This window comes from Melospiza georgiana, chromosome 8 (assembly GCF_028018845.1).
Source record: "Melospiza georgiana isolate bMelGeo1 chromosome 8, bMelGeo1.pri, whole genome shotgun sequence".
Taxonomy (NCBI): domain Eukaryota; kingdom Metazoa; phylum Chordata; class Aves; order Passeriformes; family Passerellidae; genus Melospiza; species Melospiza georgiana.
The window spans coordinates 35,103,878-35,121,349 of record NC_080437.1 but is presented as its reverse complement, the minus strand read 5'-3'; the positions used below and the strand labels follow the sequence as shown (position 1 = coordinate 35,121,349).

The 17,472-nt window shown below is 41.4% G+C and overlaps 2 protein-coding genes across 3 annotated transcripts in view; one reads left to right on the top strand and one right to left on the bottom strand.

Annotated features, from left to right (window-relative positions):
- DOCK1 (dedicator of cytokinesis 1) overlaps window positions 1-17,472 on the bottom strand; it is a 279,185-nt gene that overhangs the window by 160,052 nt on the left and 101,661 nt on the right. The gene's annotated exons all lie outside the window — the stretch shown is intronic.
- INSYN2A (inhibitory synaptic factor 2A) overlaps window positions 1-17,472 on the top strand; it is a 40,947-nt gene that overhangs the window by 14,985 nt on the left and 8,490 nt on the right. Inside the window, exon 3 of the mRNA XM_058028593.1 lies at window positions 13,490-13,561. Within this exon, the coding sequence (XP_057884576.1) occupies window positions 13,490-13,561 (72 nt within the window). The remainder of the gene's footprint in view (window positions 1-13,489; window positions 13,562-17,472) is intronic.

Genomic DNA, 17,472 nt, shown 5'->3' with positions numbered 1-17,472 from the left:
ACCAACACATCATTAACACACAGCCTGTCTTTATCCCCAGCTCCCTCAAATTACACAACTCCTGCAATAATAGGCTGCCCCATCCTTTTATTAGAATAATTCCTGCCAATTGCTGCATTCATCCTACACCATCTTTGCTACAGATCCTGTGTAAACTATTACATATCTCCTTAGTGCCAGCATGTTGAGCTTTTTTCCTGTTGCAACCAGGTTTTAGGTCAGTTTAGATGAAGAAATTAAAGCAGTTCTGCTGTTTATTGCAGCATCTTCCATCTGCTAGAACAGCAAGAGATGTTTTGTACTTATGGAATTCACCTGCTTTTCTGATGTACATTAAATTCCTTACAATAACACACTACAAGAAACAAATACAAATAACACGCTGTTGGGAAAGGAAAAAATATGAAGGAAAAAAAACCACCAAAAGCAAAAAACAAACCCCCAACTAAATTTCTTAATCAGATTTTTCTGCCTTTAAGGAAATCAGTGTTCTTTAAGTGCTGTTGCAGTGCCATGGGACTGGTGCTCAGTGGATTCATTTTCACTAATATGCTGTAGGTCCTGAACTGCTATTACTGCAGTTCATCACTAAATGAGTCGATGCCAGCAGAACTGTAGCAGCATCTCTGAAGGCAGCAGTCTCATCCTTTGGGTGCCTATCATCTATGTGTGCTTTTGAAAATGTCAGTGCTCCATCATCTGCAATTAGCAACAACAGCCAGCACTCAACTCTGCTCCAAGGGAAGGGGAAAGCCACTGGAGCAGGAGGAGAAACACAAAAACTGTGATCCCCTCCCAGTTTCAAAGGACATTATTAAAATTCTGTGTAATGTGCATCGTTATTTACTAAATCCTCGGCAAAATGGCTGTTCTACCTCTCTGTGTGGAAGCTTCTACAAAAAAAGCAAATTACATCCCAGCAAACATTGCTGGATGCCTTAAGTCATGCATGAAGCAAGTGCAGAGCTGCAGCTTCAATTAAAAGTCCCAGCTCCGAGTTAAAAAAAACCATTGAATATTACATGATGCAGGGTGCAGCTTTAAAACACAAACCCAGCCTTATGCTCCAGTTTTATTCTGATAAATCATCAGTGATCTCACTTTACAGACATATTTGTCTGTGTTCAGAGGGAGAATTTAGGAAGCCAAATGTGTGGAGCATCACTAAGGCTGACAGGACTGCAAGCACAATGCAAGTTCATCATTCTAAAACCTGGCTAACAAAGATCTGTGAAACACAGAACAGAAGATGAGCACATAATCAGAATTACTTTGCTGCTGGAGAACAGCAGTGACCTGCCCTTTAAATCCTTCCCGTGGAAGGAACAGTAATCTGGGCCCTCCTCATTATACAACAAATCAGCAATTTTAATAAACAAAGTGCTCAATTTGCCACACAAAAACAAGTCACAGTATTTTGACTCTGCCAGGCCAAATGCTACACACCAGACAAGAGTTAAATGAACCTGTTTCAGAGCTAATTTGCATTCCTCTATTAGTCAGCAGTGGTTCAGGAATTTAAAGAGCTCTCAACAAACTCCTTCGAAGACGTTGTCATGGATGGAATTTAAATGTCATTGCATGTTTTTCAATGACTAAGGGAGTTTTGTGCCTCCCATTCTCATTTCTGAGCAGAAAATAAGCCCATATTGTATGTCTGGATGGAGGTTTGCACCCAAGGGAAGGGGAGAGCAGGGAGCATCCTCACCCAGCGCTGCCTGAGCTGCACTGCCAGCACTGCTCCTCAAGGTCACCCAAACTGATCCTCCTGCTCAGCAGAGATGGCAAATCCAAGTCAGGGAGCCAAAGCAATTATTGCCTGGCTTGTTTGCTCTGCTCCCAGCCCTGCTCTTCAGAGCAGACCAAGGAGACAGAGCAAATCAAGGCAGGAACAACCTCCATCCCCTCACCTTCCAAACCTGGAGATCCTTATTTCACAGTGGGGAAAAAGAAGCTTAAAAGAGTTCACAAGAGCAGAGCCTCTGAAAGCCCAGCCTTTGGGAGTAACGTGTGAGCTGCAGGAATGGCAGCACAGGGCTTGGGTTGGGATTTCCCCCCTCTGTGGCTTTGTTTTGCCTCTTTTTCAATTACAGCCTGGCAAAGGGAACGTTTAACAGGATCATTTCTAAGAGAAAACCTGGAAATGGAGGGAAACAACAGATAAGCTTAACTACAAAAGACAGCTCACTAGAAATAAATACATGAAAAGCAGAAAGAATAGAGCAAATTGCATCTGGGATGCACAAATTGTGTCATATTCTGAGTGACTGCAGGTTTTGGGACACTGTATGAACAGCTTGGGAAGAGGACTGTGATGAGAGCCTTTATTTCCTGCTGTGACCTTTTTACATCCATCCATTCTGCCTGGAATCATCTCTGAAATGGTCACACTCATTTCATTATCCCCAAAACCACCTCCTCAATTCTTCCCTCTTTTCTCTCTCTGGAGCTGCGGCTTTTTTTTTGTATTTTTTTATTTTTTGTATTTTTGCCATCATTTACAGCTCATTCCCAAACACTTCAGAAGCTGTAACAATCCACCTTCCTGAGGCAGAGCCAGGGAATCTCTCTGGATGCACCTTCCTTAGCCAAGAAAAAGGAGTAATTTTGCACAAATCAGAGTTTTGTGGACCTTGTGATCCTTGGGCCAGTGATGGCTCAGTGCTGCTCACTCAACCCAAAGCAGAAGCAGCACAAAGACACCAAAAGTCCATTTACCTGCCCTCAACATAAGAAATTTGGTTTTCCAAGCTCTGAAGCAGCCCTTTCATGCTCCCCCAAGCACAGCTGGAGCAGAGCAGGCCCACAGTGACACCTCAGCACTGGAACTATTCCATTAAATCCTAAAACCCCATGGAGGTCATTCCAGTACCTGCTGCCACTCCATGGGATCCCCCTGACCCCTCTTATCTAAAATTCTCTTATGTAAAAAAATCACAAACCAACCAACCAGTGAAAGCTGATGATATAAGAGCGATCACTGAAATATCCACTATCACTGAAGGTTCTTCTTTAACCTCAAATTCTATTTTTTAACCTCAAATTATGAGGTTTTTTAACATCAAATTCCATTCTTTTTAACCTCAAATTCCATTTCTTTTTAACCTCAAATTCCATTTCTTTTTAACCTCAAATTCCATTTCTTTTTAACACCAAATTCCATTTTTTAAGCATCAAATTTAATTTAACCTCAAATTCCATTTTTTAACATCAAATTCCATTTTTTTTAACCTCACACTCCAATTTCTTTTAACCTCAAATTCCAGTTTTTTAAACCTCAAATTCCACTCATTTTTTAACCTCAAATTCCTCTTTTTAAACCTTAAATTTCATTTTTTTTTAAACCTCACATTCTAATTTTTTCTGAATTAGGTCCTTAACACCCGTCTGGAGTTGGATGTCCAAAGCAGTACCAGGAGTATCTCAGAGCACAGCATTTCACAGGCCTTCAAACCAGGATGAGATTTATATTTTTGATGGGATTTTTCATTAGAGTTGGACACATTTGTTCTGGGGCTGATAATCCAAGTTTCACATCAGATTGGCAGAGTGGATAAAAAGGGCAAAGTCTCCCAGTTCCAGACATCCTGGAACATTAATGTGTAATAATTCAGAGTTCCTGGGTACTATAACATTGCAGATAGAGAGCTCTTCAATAACCCTGCTGTCAGAGCCACTTTCTATCAATCCTTGTGAGGAATTCAGTGGTGGGAGGCTTTCAGCAAGGAAAAGAGGGCAAAAAAAGGGAAAAGTGAACACTAAACAACAACCAGAAGGTGGAATAAACATTAATAAAGGAATAATCTTTTTAGCAAAGTTACTTGGTATTAATGTTCTGTTTTCTCCCCCAAAAATGCCACTAGGAATGTTCTGAATCTCAGAAAATAGAACTTATTTTGCTAATATAGTCCAGCTTTTTATCTGCATATACTGTATGGGCAGAAGTTAATGGAAATGTATTTGAACTACTGAGAAAAATAATTTGATTTCTATCTAGTTGCTATTCACTGGACTTTAAAACCAAGAAGAAATGTCATTCCCCACCACATCTCCCTGTTCCAGCCCAGGATCAGCAGCTTCAAAGTGAAATTAAGGTTCAGGACTTCTCCAGCAGATTGGCTGCAGGGACACAAAGGCCAATAACAGCAAATCCCCACAATTCAAATCTGGAAAAAACTGATGGAGCCTATTAATGAAAGACTAAAAAAAAAGTGTAAGCAAACAATATTATTGCTAAATATATCCATAGGAATTAATATGGATCAGAAGCTTCCCAACGTCACCAAGCTGCCCAAATCACACACCTGCAAGGAGAGTTTCCCTGCTAAATCAGTCTGGTTTTTTTAAAAAAGATCATGACTGAAGGTAAGGAATTATGAAGTTTGCACAATTAGAATAATCCTTTAATAACTGCAGTTTGGCTGTTGGCAGTATCAGAATGCAGAGCCACAAGTCTGTAAAAATGGGACCAAAATGAGCTGTAGAGTGTTAAATTTCTCACTGCTGTTCCTTCACCAGGAGATGAAACAACTGATTTCTAATTGACACCTCCTTCTGAGCCTGTGCTTGCACAAAGGTACAATTATCTCTTATCCTGACTGAGGAAAAATGGCAAAAAAAGAGCAAAAAGACTTGTCTGAAGATGGGGGTGGTTTTTTTTAAACTGCAGAGCCTCCAGCTACTCCGGGTTCCAGATATGGGACAGGCTTAAAAAAGCTTCTGTGCAGCACATTTAGGAAAGTGAAGGTGAAGAACTGGGAGATGATGGAGGCCTGAGCTGGATTCAGGTACCAGGGGCTTGGAATGAGATGGTCTTTAAGGTTCCTCCCAACCCACACATGCTGGGATCTGTGGCCTGAGGAAAATCAAAGTGAGGACTTCACAAGCATGGATGTGTCCATCCTCCCTGAGCCACCTCTGTCACTGCTGGGTCTCTGGTGGAACTGCTCTCACTCACACCTGAACAAAACTGAGGTGTCCACACTGTCCCACAGCTCTTACAGCTTTTGCTCTGAGCTTTGCCAAACAGAGGAATTTTGAAGCTGGATGAACAATTCCCTGCCATGGAACCATTTTTACCACATTAAACAGCAGTTAGTAAAACACTCCAGTGAAACTGGGCCAGTTCTGAGCTTTTTGTGATGCTCTGTTGTGATGGTTTTTGCATGTCATGGATGGATCAGTGCTCCAGGTCAACCAGGAAGGAAACCTGTCATTCCAAGGAAAGCTGAAATTCTGCTTCTGTGTTTGGACCTCTTTTCCTAATAGGATGATGATGGGTGATGATCTCTATCCTGCATGAACCAACCAGAAGAGGTCAGACACAACTCTATGGGGGAACACTGGTTTGTTTTTTTTCTCCTCAATTCCACTGTCAGAGAATCCCAGAATGGTTTGAGTTGGAAAGGACCTTCAAGACCATCCCAATTCCACCCCTGCCATGGGCAGGGACACCTTCCATTATCCCCTCCAAGCCCTGTCCAGCCTGGCCTTGGGCACTTCCAGGGATCCAGACGCATCCAAAGCTTCTCTGGGCAGGGCCTCCCAGGGAACAATTCCTTCCCATCCCAAGGAACAATTTCCTATTCCATGTCCATCACCTTTTCTCATTTTAAAACCACAGCTGTGTGTGCTCCAGTGACTCCTCAGGAAGTCAGCAGAGGTATTCTGGCATTAAGAAGGAAGTTTACCCTCTGGAATGTTTGAACCTGGATTCAGTTAGGTCATTTCTTTGATAAATCAGAGATTTGGTTACTTTATTGTCATCCACACAAGCTCCAAAGAAATTCCAGAGATGGCACCTGGAACTATGGACAAGACTCAAGCAACTGCCACACTCCAGTGGATTCTCCTCAAATTCCCATTATCCAAGGAAATGAGAAAACACAAAGTACTGGGACCTGCTCAGGCTGCACCAGGCAGAGTTCAGCACTTCCAATCCTTCCTGCTGGTTTTTGGTTTTATCTCCATACATCTTCCCATCCTTCTTGCAAGTACAGAATCCCAGAACCATTTAGGTGGGAAAAGACCTCCAGGACCATCAAATCCCACCTGTGCCTGATCCCCACCTTGTCCCCAGCCCAGAGCCCTGAGTGCCACATCCAGCCCTTCCTGGAACACCAAGCACTGGCTCCACACAAACACCAGGAGCAGTGGCCAGAAATTCTCCTCCCTCTTTTAATTCTCTGCTGCTGCACAACGTTTGGAATTTTAAACAAGCCTGGCTGATGCAGTTATTATTTGAAGCCAGTGTAGGCTTAGAGATATAATGCACAAAGGGTATTTGAGCTTGCACTGAAATCTTAATCACAGCAAAATGATGAAATAATAGCACAGATTTTGATTTCTCCCATCTTCCCTCCTTTATAGGAAGAATTCCTGGGAGCAGCCTCAGTTCAGAAGTCCAAGGCAAGCAGAATCCCAGGTGCTGTGTTTCAGCAGTAGGAACTCAGCTCAGGGTGGGAGCAGCAGGAGCTGTGAGGGCACAAGGATTTCCACCATCTACCACATCACCCCAGCTGCTCCCAAAAGTCACACACACAAAATTAAATATAAACTCCCATGGATTTGGGTGTGTAAGAGCAGTGGGAAGTGGGAAGAGGAACACTTGAAGCTGCAGGAAAGGATGGGTGGGTGCAGCAGATCTGATGATGAGCTGCTGGCTCAGGAGGCTCCAGGCAACAACCCCAAATCCAGGTAAAAACCCCAAATCCAGTCTTGAATCCTCCCTCAGGGGGAAACCACAGTGGGGAGAGATTTGTGATGAAGGGGGAAGGACAGAGCTCATCTCAGCCTCACTGCTGGAATGTGCTCCCTGATAACCTGGGAAGTGGCTGGCCTAAGAATTACCCACCAGCAGTGCAGCTGCTCCTCCACCAGAGCAAATTCCCTGAGTGGTTATTAACACCAAAAGCTGACATTTTAATTATCCTCCTGGTTTTTCTGATGAGACAACAAAGGCACAAATATTCAGGAAAAATGTTTGACCTTGCACACACCTAATTCCTGTAAGATTTTGTGATTTCGCTTGAAATACATTTTAATTCTCTTTGTCCACACTGTGTTTTTTATAAAAAACTCAACAGTCCTATTAAAATATATAGTTATTAAAAAAAAACCAACACTCCCTGACTAACCTGAGTATAATAGAAAATGTATTTACAGGGTGAAAGCTCTTGAATTGCTGTCGTGGGAGTCGTGCCGTACGCCCACAGTGCAAATACCTCAAAAAGCAAATTAGTCATCTGCTTCCAACTGTCAGGATGCAGCAAAAGACAAACCACTGTCTTGGAATGAGCCTGAAAAATCTCACCACTGACTTTCTCTACATGGCAAAGGATTTTTTTTCAGCAGCCAGATCAGAAATATCAACCTTGAAATAAGGAGAGAGAGAAGAGTGTTCAGAGAGAAGGGTGGATGGGGTTTGGACAGCCTGGGGTTGTGGAAATTGTCCCTGTCCAGGGCTGGGGGTGCAATGGGATGAGCTTTGGAGAGAGGAAATCTGTTTTCAGTAAGGTTTAGGTAATCCTTAGTTAGAAAGGATTAACTAAACCACCCAGCAGCACAAAGCTGGGATCACTTAGACCTGTGTGATCTCCAAGTGGGAAAACAAAACAGAGGGAAAGAGGAAAAACAGACTCAACAAAACCATGGAAAATAGAAAAAATAGTTAGGAGGAAAAATAAAATTACCCAAGCACACCAGACCCTGAAACACACAGAGCAAATCCATGTTTGCATCCAGAAGAGCCTCAAGGTAATTCCTGGAAGCACAACATCCATCCTGATTTTTACCCTCCCTAAATGCAAACTGCTAATTGGTAATTACCAACTTCAGGAAAACAGCAGCAAAAAGGTTAAAACAATTTTTCTACTTTGAAAGTGATTTTTCAAAACATCCTTACAGGAGCCAAAGGCTGGCCCAAGGTGGTTTAGACCTGCCCAGACCTGGTTTGGGAGCAGAATCTGAAGTTCTTAAAGGAACTAGAGACTTTCATCCACTAAAAACCTGATTTTGCTGATATACAAATACATTTGTATGAGTTTCCCATTGAACTGAAGTGGTAAATCTTTCCTAGGGCAGAATAAACCTCTAGGGCTAAGCAGGATTTATTTTAACTTAAAATAAGATGCAGAAGATATACAAGAGATTTTTCTGCATTTTACATGGCTGAAAAATGACTTACTCAAGTCATAAGGACAACTAAAGCTCTCGTGACAAAGTGGAGTCATTTTATTTTGCCAAAAGGCAGATTATGTTTGTAGCAATAATTCCAATTTTCTCTTGAAGCACAGTTACTGGAATTATCAGTTCTGTAATACTTTAAAGCAAGAAACAAAGATTTTGAGAAGTTCTCCACCCAACTGTTGATGCTTTAAAAAGCATTTTTCTGTAAAGATGGGCAACCTTAGGCCAGGTGGGATGGAGCTTAAATCAACCTGGTCTAGGGAAGGTGTTCCCATGGCAGGAGGTGGAACTGGGTGGGTTTTAAGCTCCTTTCCAAGCCAAACCACTCTGGGATTCTGGGATCAGTAGGTTTAACCAGCTGTGTAATGAGTTGTCTCAGCAGCTCTAGGAAATAATAAAACAACTCCAATTAATACAAAGACTTGAGGAGAAGCAGGGCCTGCACTTCCTCTGAGCAAGGCCAGAACTGTCACATCAAACACACTTCAAAGGCCCACTGCCTGCCTAAGATCATTTGTTTCACTATATTTAAATAACAAACATCAACCAAAAAAAATTCTTGAAGTCTGTTCATCCTCCTTGCTGGTAATAATCCATCAAAAGTGTGAGGAACACCAAGATCATGCTGCTCTGTACCCATCACAGCCACTTCTGGAAAATCCTGCCATTAGGGGACTCCAGATCTAATAGATCAATCCTTCTAAATCATTGTTAGGAGTTTTTTCTTTGTTTTTAATTTTAATTTTTTTTAATTGCCCATTTAAAAAAAAAAAACAAAAACAGCATACACAGATCTAAGCTTCCCTCTCCCAGCTCAATGGAGTCTCTCTAATTTATACAAGCAAAAAAATATACAAATGCAAAGATTTTGATGTTGAAGTTGGTATTTTTTAAAAAAAAAGCCTCCAGCAGGTGCACAAATTGTGTGTTTCACAGGGATTTAGAGAGTGTAATCCCCTTAGGCTGCTCTGAAAATTGCAGCCTATTCTTAGTTCCTGCCAGCCCATGTCAGCAAAATGGCTGTTCTTCATTATGATATTTTAATGCTTGGGAGTGTTAATTGAGGTTAAGCTCAGGTTGTACCCAGAATGCTAAAAAAAATTTAACCTGACAGGAAATGAAAGTCTCCTGAAAATAATATGGAAAAATGTGTGAAAAACTGGAGATGAGATCTCCTTTCCAAGGGGAGATGCAGGCAGAGAAACTGAGCTCACCTACATCCATGCTTGCTCCAGAACCTTTGAGGCCAGGTTGGACAGGGCTTGGAGGACCCTGGGACAGTGAGAGGTGTCCCTGCCCATGGAATTTTGTGGGATTTAAGGTCCCTTCCAACCCAAACCAGTCTGGGGTTCTGGGATTCCATGGCGTGCCCAAGCTCTGCACACCCAGATGGAAACAGAAAATACAGGATTTAAGGTTAAAAGGATGAAGCTCTGGAGCAATGGCTCCTCCTCAGTGGACATCAGAACAATCTCATCCAAAACAGGCTGAAACTCCAGGAATAACCCTGGGAGCCCCACCAGGCCAAACTCAACCTCCATTTCTCCAAAAAGGCGACAGATTTTCTGTAGGAAACTCTGCCTTGTCAAAGACTTGACATTTGAAAGAATTTATTTTTACCAGAAATAACAACTGGTTTACTAATGAAGGACAAAGTTTTGGTCTCTCTCCTACATGGGAAGAGTTTCTAAATTATTTTTAGGAGGAAGGAAAAAAAGCAGCTTACTCAAACACTGCATGGCACAAGGAAAGCATCATCACCCAGAACTCTGCTCTCCTTCTCCTGGTATCCAGATTGTGCTCTCAAATCATTCCCAGGAGCCAAAACTGATGGAAACTCTGTTTTTCAGGAAGTCTGCACTGAAAATCAACCTCACTGCCTAAAATCTGCATGGCAATGCTGTGCCAGGAGTGAAACCCTTGCTGGAGTGAAGAGATGAATTCCATGCAAGTGTTTGTGTAGATAATTATGTGAAAACAAGAAAGTGAAAGTCCAAAGCCCTGAGGTATCAACAACAAAATTCTTTCATGAGGAGTTTAATTTTTATAGAAATAATTGAATTTACACTGTTCTAACACTCACATAATTCAGTCCTGGCTAAAGAGCTCTGAAACTGCCAGATGGAAATCAAACACTGGGACACCATGGAGTGTTCTTGGGGCTTTCAGGGAATTCTAACAGGATCACTCAAAGAAGGAAATAATAGAAAATATGCAAAAATCATCTCTGAAAAGCTAAAAGTACTCAGTAAGGAAAAACTGCTTTAAGGAAATTTAATCAAGAATTAAATCCAACTAGAAAACGAATATATGACTATAAGCAGTGAAGACTGAGAATTGCAAAGATGCTACAACCAAGCACAGCTGAATGTGGCAGTTGAGAGATCAGGATTTCAAACTCATCATCCAAAAATCATCTCATTTTTAAATAATTACATTCAAGGATGTAAGTATTCATTTTCATCAGCTTAACAAGTCAGCCCTATACCAGCAAATACGCTTTTAAGTATGTGGAAATCTAGAATTATTATGCATTTAAAGACCATCAAATCATAGAATGATTTGGGTTGGGAAAACTTTAAAGATCATCGAGTTCCAGCTGCTTTTGCAGGGCTACAGAGATGAATGAAAATGTCCCAACTGGAAAACAACTTTAAACAAAAAAACCAAAGCAAGCTGGCACCAGCACAGGGTGTTTATGGCTTTACCTATAAAGAGCAGAGCCACATCCCTCTGAAGGCAGCTATTGACTCTTCTTTATGTCCTCAGTAAATAAAGGCCTTCCCCAACTCATCTCTAGGCTTTAAATGTTGGATCTTTAGTTAGAGCTTTTAGGAGCTGATCAATAGCTTGGAAAAAAAACATTTTACAAGTCTCGGGTTCATAGTAGGGACAATTTGAATGTCAGCTTCTGAAAGGTCTGAGGAGAGGAAATGAAAATCAGGATTTGCTTCTCTTAGAGAGGATAAGAGCAAATATAAACCAGGAATAGGGTTTTCCCATAAGGAAGAGCACAGCAAATGGACATTTTGCTTTGTGTGAATTCCTCTGCACATCTGAAGGCAGGTGGGTTTGATGCCATTTTGGTTTTTGCATTTTTTTTCCTTTTCTATTTCCTTTGTATTCTCTGCATATATATTTGGAGTTCTGTAACCTATTATATTAATGGCCAGTGTTCCCAGTAACTTTCCATTACTTTTCCTTAGACATAAACCAGCAAAAACTGCAGCACTCCAAGCCCTGAGAAATACAAGACCCCCATCCTAGGTTGGTTCTCCCTGACTACCAAGGCTGAGAACAACTCTTCAAGATACATTTCATGGACAAAGTACAGCTTAGTGCCAAACTCCAGAAAAGGGACTTGACCCAGAGAAAATTGTACCATCACCTGTCCTCCTAATTAGTACATTCATCAATTACGTTAATTTCCTGAAACTTATAAAAATCTACTCACCACTGGGAGGGAAGACTTTTGCAGGCATCTTTCCATAACTGTCCCTGAAAGCCTTCAATAAAAATCCACTTTTATATTACATTCTACCCTAAATTTATCTCAAATTTCATTTTCTGGGTTGGGAAAATGACAACAGTTAAAGATGGGATATTGGGAATTAGGAATTGTTCACTGGCAGGGTGGGGAGGATCTGGGATGGGATTCCCAGAGCAGCTGTGGCTGCCCCTGGATCCCTGGCAGTGCCCAAGGCCAGGATGGACATTGGGGCTGGAGCACCTGGGACAGTGGGAGGTGTCCCTGCCATGGCAGGGGTGGCACTGGGTGGGATTTAAGTTCCATTCCCACCCAAATCATTCCATGGTTCCATGATGTGGCTTTTGCGCGATGTTAAAAATCAGCAGTGTTGGTAATTGGAGCATATACCTCTGATTAAAAAGCAATTTTGAGGCCAAAATAACAACCACCAGCTAGAACAGCAAGAACTCCACTTTCTGTTTTGCTTTAAGAAGGAATAAAAATCTTAAAAGAAGCAGATTCACCCTCTCATGAACTTGTGTTGGTGCCACCACAGCGCCAGGAGCTGCACCCAGAGCCTGTGGCTGTGCCACCACCCCAGCCACTGCTAATCCCTAAAATCATAAAGAAAAGTGACACAGGCCCAGCTGATCATTTCCTGAGCTCCACAAACAGCCTGCAGCACCTCAGAAATGCTGATTCTCCATCCTGGGCACAGGCACATCAAACACTTGGTGCAGAATTTCCCACTAACACTTCATATTACATAGGCTGGACATTTAGTCAGGTAAAATTAAGCTTTTTTTTTTTGCAAATTTTTATGCTGAATTTTTAATTTTTGCTCATTGTCAGGGCAGCAGAGGAGCTCTGTCCCTGCAAGGGCAGGGAAGGGCAGAGATGCCCCTGGTTAAGCAAAGCAGCCCTGAATAATTGGAGGTCAATCAGCTGAACTGCCTGGGCTTGAGGCAGAACCTCATTCCCTGAAGGAATCCTGACTTGGACTTATTTTCAACATCTCCAAAGTTTGTGGACAAATTATTTCCCACTTCTTCTAAAAACAACCTTGACAAAATGTTGCCAGCACTTGTTTGTATGCAACAAAGTGAAATTAACTTCAAAAGAGTCTAAATTTGTGATTTTACAAAGAAAAATCTAAGTACCAATGTACAAATATTGAATTAACAATTTTCATTTTAAACTCATCCGCATGCCAGAACATTCATGTTCACAGGCAACTGTTCTATTTTAATGAAATATATTTATTTTAATGAAAATTCTATGTCTTAAATAGTACCTGCATACCTTAAAAACCCCTTTTTAATTAACAGTGACCAAGGCAGAGACAAGCACAGGTAAATGAGAAGTCACTGCTGCAAGAGACTTCAAACCAGAGTGTGACAAAGCACAGCTGCAGGCTAAGGGAGCACAGGAAATGTCATTTCAAAGGCATTTTCTTCCTTTTAACACATAAACACCCCTACACAAGTCTTCAGACCTCACTGAGAGGCACAACATTCCTAAACAGATCTTATGTTGCATTATTATAGTCTGTATACTCCTCCTGGTAGAATGGATTTTGTGTTTTGATTTACTGCTTAATGCTCAGAGTTTGGGTAGAGTGAAAGTGGAGAAAATATTAAACCACCCCAAAAAAGTAATTTCTTAATTTAAATTGAATTTTTGATGCTATTTTCCCAGTGTTCGGATTGTTGTATTCAATATTCAAGATAAAAAATAATCCTGAAAATCTGATTATTATGAAAATGGTCATGGAAGGCCAAAACTTGTTAAATACATAACTTTTTTACTGATGCCATGTTCTTTTCTTTGCAGGCTTTCATATCGGACCGGCCAGGACACGGCCAATTGTGACACGTGCAGGAACAGTGCATGTATTATCTACAGGTGGGTAAAAATACCAATATTCCCATTTTTCCCTGGGAAAAAGCAAAGATTCAGTCCCTAATGCAGGCTCAGCAATTGGCCTCGATGTTCCAATCAACAAAACAGAAATTTAACTCCATTAAAGTCATTAAATTCAACATTTGTGGAAATTTAAATCACAAAGAGATGATTGTGGGCACAGAACTGTGGGATGGGAGGTGTTACAAGGGGTGAGCTTTGTTTTTAAATTGCTGGAGGTATTTCTGATTTTCTGGCCAACAAGTCAACTTCAATTTACTGTTATACACTTCTGTACCTACTTCAGATTTATTTTTATGGCAATAACAACTGGACTTGGGAAGTCACTTGGAGAGAGGGTTTGTAAAGCAAAGAGAACCAGATACAGATCCCATCTACAGTTTGAGAGTAAAATCAGGGATGGATGGGATTTTGGGAAGGAATTGTTCCCTGGGAGGGTGGGCAGGGGCTGGGATGGAATTCCCATGGGGCTGTGGCTGCCCCTGGATCCCTGGCAGTGCCCAAGGCCAGGCTGGAGCACCCTGGGATAGTGAAGTGTCCCTGCCCAGGAGATGGAATGAGATGAGCTCTAAAATCCCTCCCAACACAAACCATTTAATTTTCTGATTTTATAAACTGGCATTCCTACCCAGTTTGGGTTTTTCTGGCACATCCAGTGAAGGAATAACAGGCACTGGGCATGAGGTGAAGCCATCATGAGCTGACAGTGTTTCACCCTGACAGCTTCACTGTCCTCCTGCTCTGGAGTCCCAAAAAATCCACCTGACTGTTTGCACGGGAGGGGAAAACAAACTGCTCAGGGTTTCAGCAGATCAGGCAGTGCAGCACAAATGAAAATGCACAAATATACCAATTCCAGTGCAGACAAAACTCAAATGAAGGCACCAATGTAGGATTTCCCCCCTCACTCCTTAATTCTCTGCTCAGCCAGCTTTAGGCAGAACAGCTGGAGCTATTTATTTATGAATTCTCTCTTCACTGCACAGAAAAAAAGGAGAAAAGGATGGAAACCTCCAGCTCCACTTACAACCGACCACAACAGGGCTCTGTGCAGGAGCAGGAACCAATTCATGTCTTTGTTCCTCCTCTGCAGCCCAGTTCAGAAGAACAGAAACACCCAAAGCCTCCTGTGCCTCCCTTTTGCTGTGCAATTCCTGCCCCAGAGCAGCCTGGAGGTAACAGCACAGCACAACCCCAGCAGGCAATTCTCCTTGTTTCATTAGCCAGGGAAAAACCCAATTAAGACATTTTTGCAAATCTTAATTTCTACTCAGTGGATTTTCAAGTTAAGGAAATTTCCAGCTTCCATTCTTGCCTTCAATAGGAATGAAATCCAGAAAAGCAAGTTGGGAGAGTTTTCCTGCTGAGAGAGGGCAGGTCCTGCTGCCATTCCCACCTGGAATCCCTTTGGGAGGTCCTGCTGCCCATTCCCACCTGGAATATTTTGGGCAGGTCCTGCTGCCATTCCCACCTGGAATGTTTTGGGCAGGTCCTGCTGCCCATTCCCACCTGGAATCCCTTTGGGAAGTCCTGCTGCCATTCCCACCTGGAATGTTTTGGGCAGGTCCTGCTGCCATTCCCACCTGGAATGTTTTGGGCAGGTCCTGCTGCCATTCCCACCTGGAATGTTTTGGGCAGGTCCTGCTGCCATTCCCACCTGGAATCTCTTTGGGCAGGTCCTGCTGCCATTCCCACCTGGAATGTTTTGGGCAGGTCCTGCTGCCATTCCCACCTGGAATCCCTTTGGGCAGGTCCTGGTGCCCATTCCCAGCTGGAACCCCTTTGGATATTTGCCTCAAGCCCTGTTTGCAGGGGATTTTTGAGCAAAAACCAGCTCAGCTTTGTGCCAGTTGAGGAGAATTCCTGCTGCAGGCAAGAAATCAGAGAGCAGAGGCACAGCAAAGCAGGGGAGGCAGGAGCAAAGGGGATTATGGAGACAGGATAAGCCAGAAGGGATAAACCAGGAATTCACTGATAAAAGCAGCCCTGGGATATCCTGCAGGAACTTCTGAACAGCTCTGGGAAAAGGGCAGCAGCTCCTGAGTCAGGCTGGATTCAATCCAGATGCTCCTTTGCCAAGGGTTTGCATGGAAAACGCTGCAGGGAGTGACCTGAGCCCTCTTTAGGGCAAAACAGCTTTTAGGAACAGAAATTAAAACTGCTCAAGCTGCCAAAAATCCCCGAGTTCTTGGAAGGCACTGGACCTGTCACAGCAGGAGGTTCTTAGTATTGAGCTCTTTTTCCCAATTAACACAGGAGAGACTTAAATATCTACATAAATAAATAAATATAGGATTAATTTATCCCATATAAATATATATATATATATATACTTCCACATATATATGTATAATATATATTTTAGATATAATTAATTATCCTCTATACAATTACATAATAATGATAGTAAATAATATGTTACTATAATAGTAAATAAATATGATATTATAAAAATTATATTTTTTTTTATTTTATCCCATAAAGGCATTAATATATAAATAATGCCCTTCAGGGATAAATCAATATTTAAACAGACATCCTTCACTTTGCTTTAACTGACTCTGTAGGGTTTTGGATTTTGATTCATTTTTTAACATTGTAACACTAAAAAAAATATTTACAGCTGTTTCAAATCTTTATTTTCAAACAGCATCTTAAAGGAATTATTAAGTTACCCAAGTGCATCCTGTGGTGTCAGGCAGAGCACAGGTGGGGTAGAAATTCATGGAATTAAATTCTTCCCCCTCAAGATGAATTTCAGAGTATTGATATAAGGGAGCCCAAAAAACCACAGACAATGGAGAAGGCAACAAAAAAACCCTGTTGTGCTTTAAAGAGTTTTTGCATCCACAATATTTATACTGGCAGGAATAAATTCTAAGAAGAGCCTTTTGGGAATACAGTTATTTTGCATATTAAATTTAATTTTCTGTTAGTATTAAAAATCTCTTTTATATTATTTTGTCTTTATATTGAGATGAATAAATATTTCTTAGTACTAAAAAAAGGAAAATCAGATTATTTTCTCATTTTTTAAAATAAATAGGAAACTGCTGAAATATTAAAAGAGTATCAAAAAGACAAATTAGCAAAACCAGAAGCTGCTTTGAAAATCAGAAGGAAAAGAAAGACATTCCCATTTGGATATTTCATTTTCCTCAAAATTCTACTTATTTCTGCAATATGTTCAGGAAGTTGGAACTCCAGAGCCAGGAATCACTCACTGCACCAGAGCAGCCACAGCCTTAAAACTGTCAGTAAAAAATATTCTTGGTAGCCATGTTCAGGTAGAATTTAAAACAGAAGCCAAAAATGTGATTAAATTAAAAAACCCCAACCACTTTATCATTTTATCCAGCAGTTTCAATAACCATGAGGTCACAGAACCCTTCCAAAACCATCTGCTACAAACACAACACAAATTTCTGTCTGATGTTGATGCCCCATGGGCATTTTTAAAGACAGAAAAGAAGTTTAACTGGGGGTATTGCCAGGACAAAGTCAATTTAAACAGTGAAGAATTTAAATTAAATTTCTGTATATGGCAGTAAATACACAATTTTTACAGTGCAGTAAAATCTTGCTGCTAGGAAGGAATTGCATTAAAATGCAGAAAATATAGCAATTGTGAAAAACCCCAAACCCAGGTGGACTGAAAGCTTCCCAGCCTCTTTTATTCTGTAATTATCTTTTCCTGGGCCTGCCCTTCCTGCTCCTGTTTAATTTCCCATCCCACGTGAATGTTAATCCTTGAGAAGGAGAAAATGGGGCTCCTAAGAATATTTGGTGCATTATTCTCAGGATTTTAGCAGTAATTATTTCTGGGAAGGAGGATTTTGTGGGATTCCTGCTGGACTTCCCTTCAGGCAGGAAGGTCAGGAATTTCCAACAGC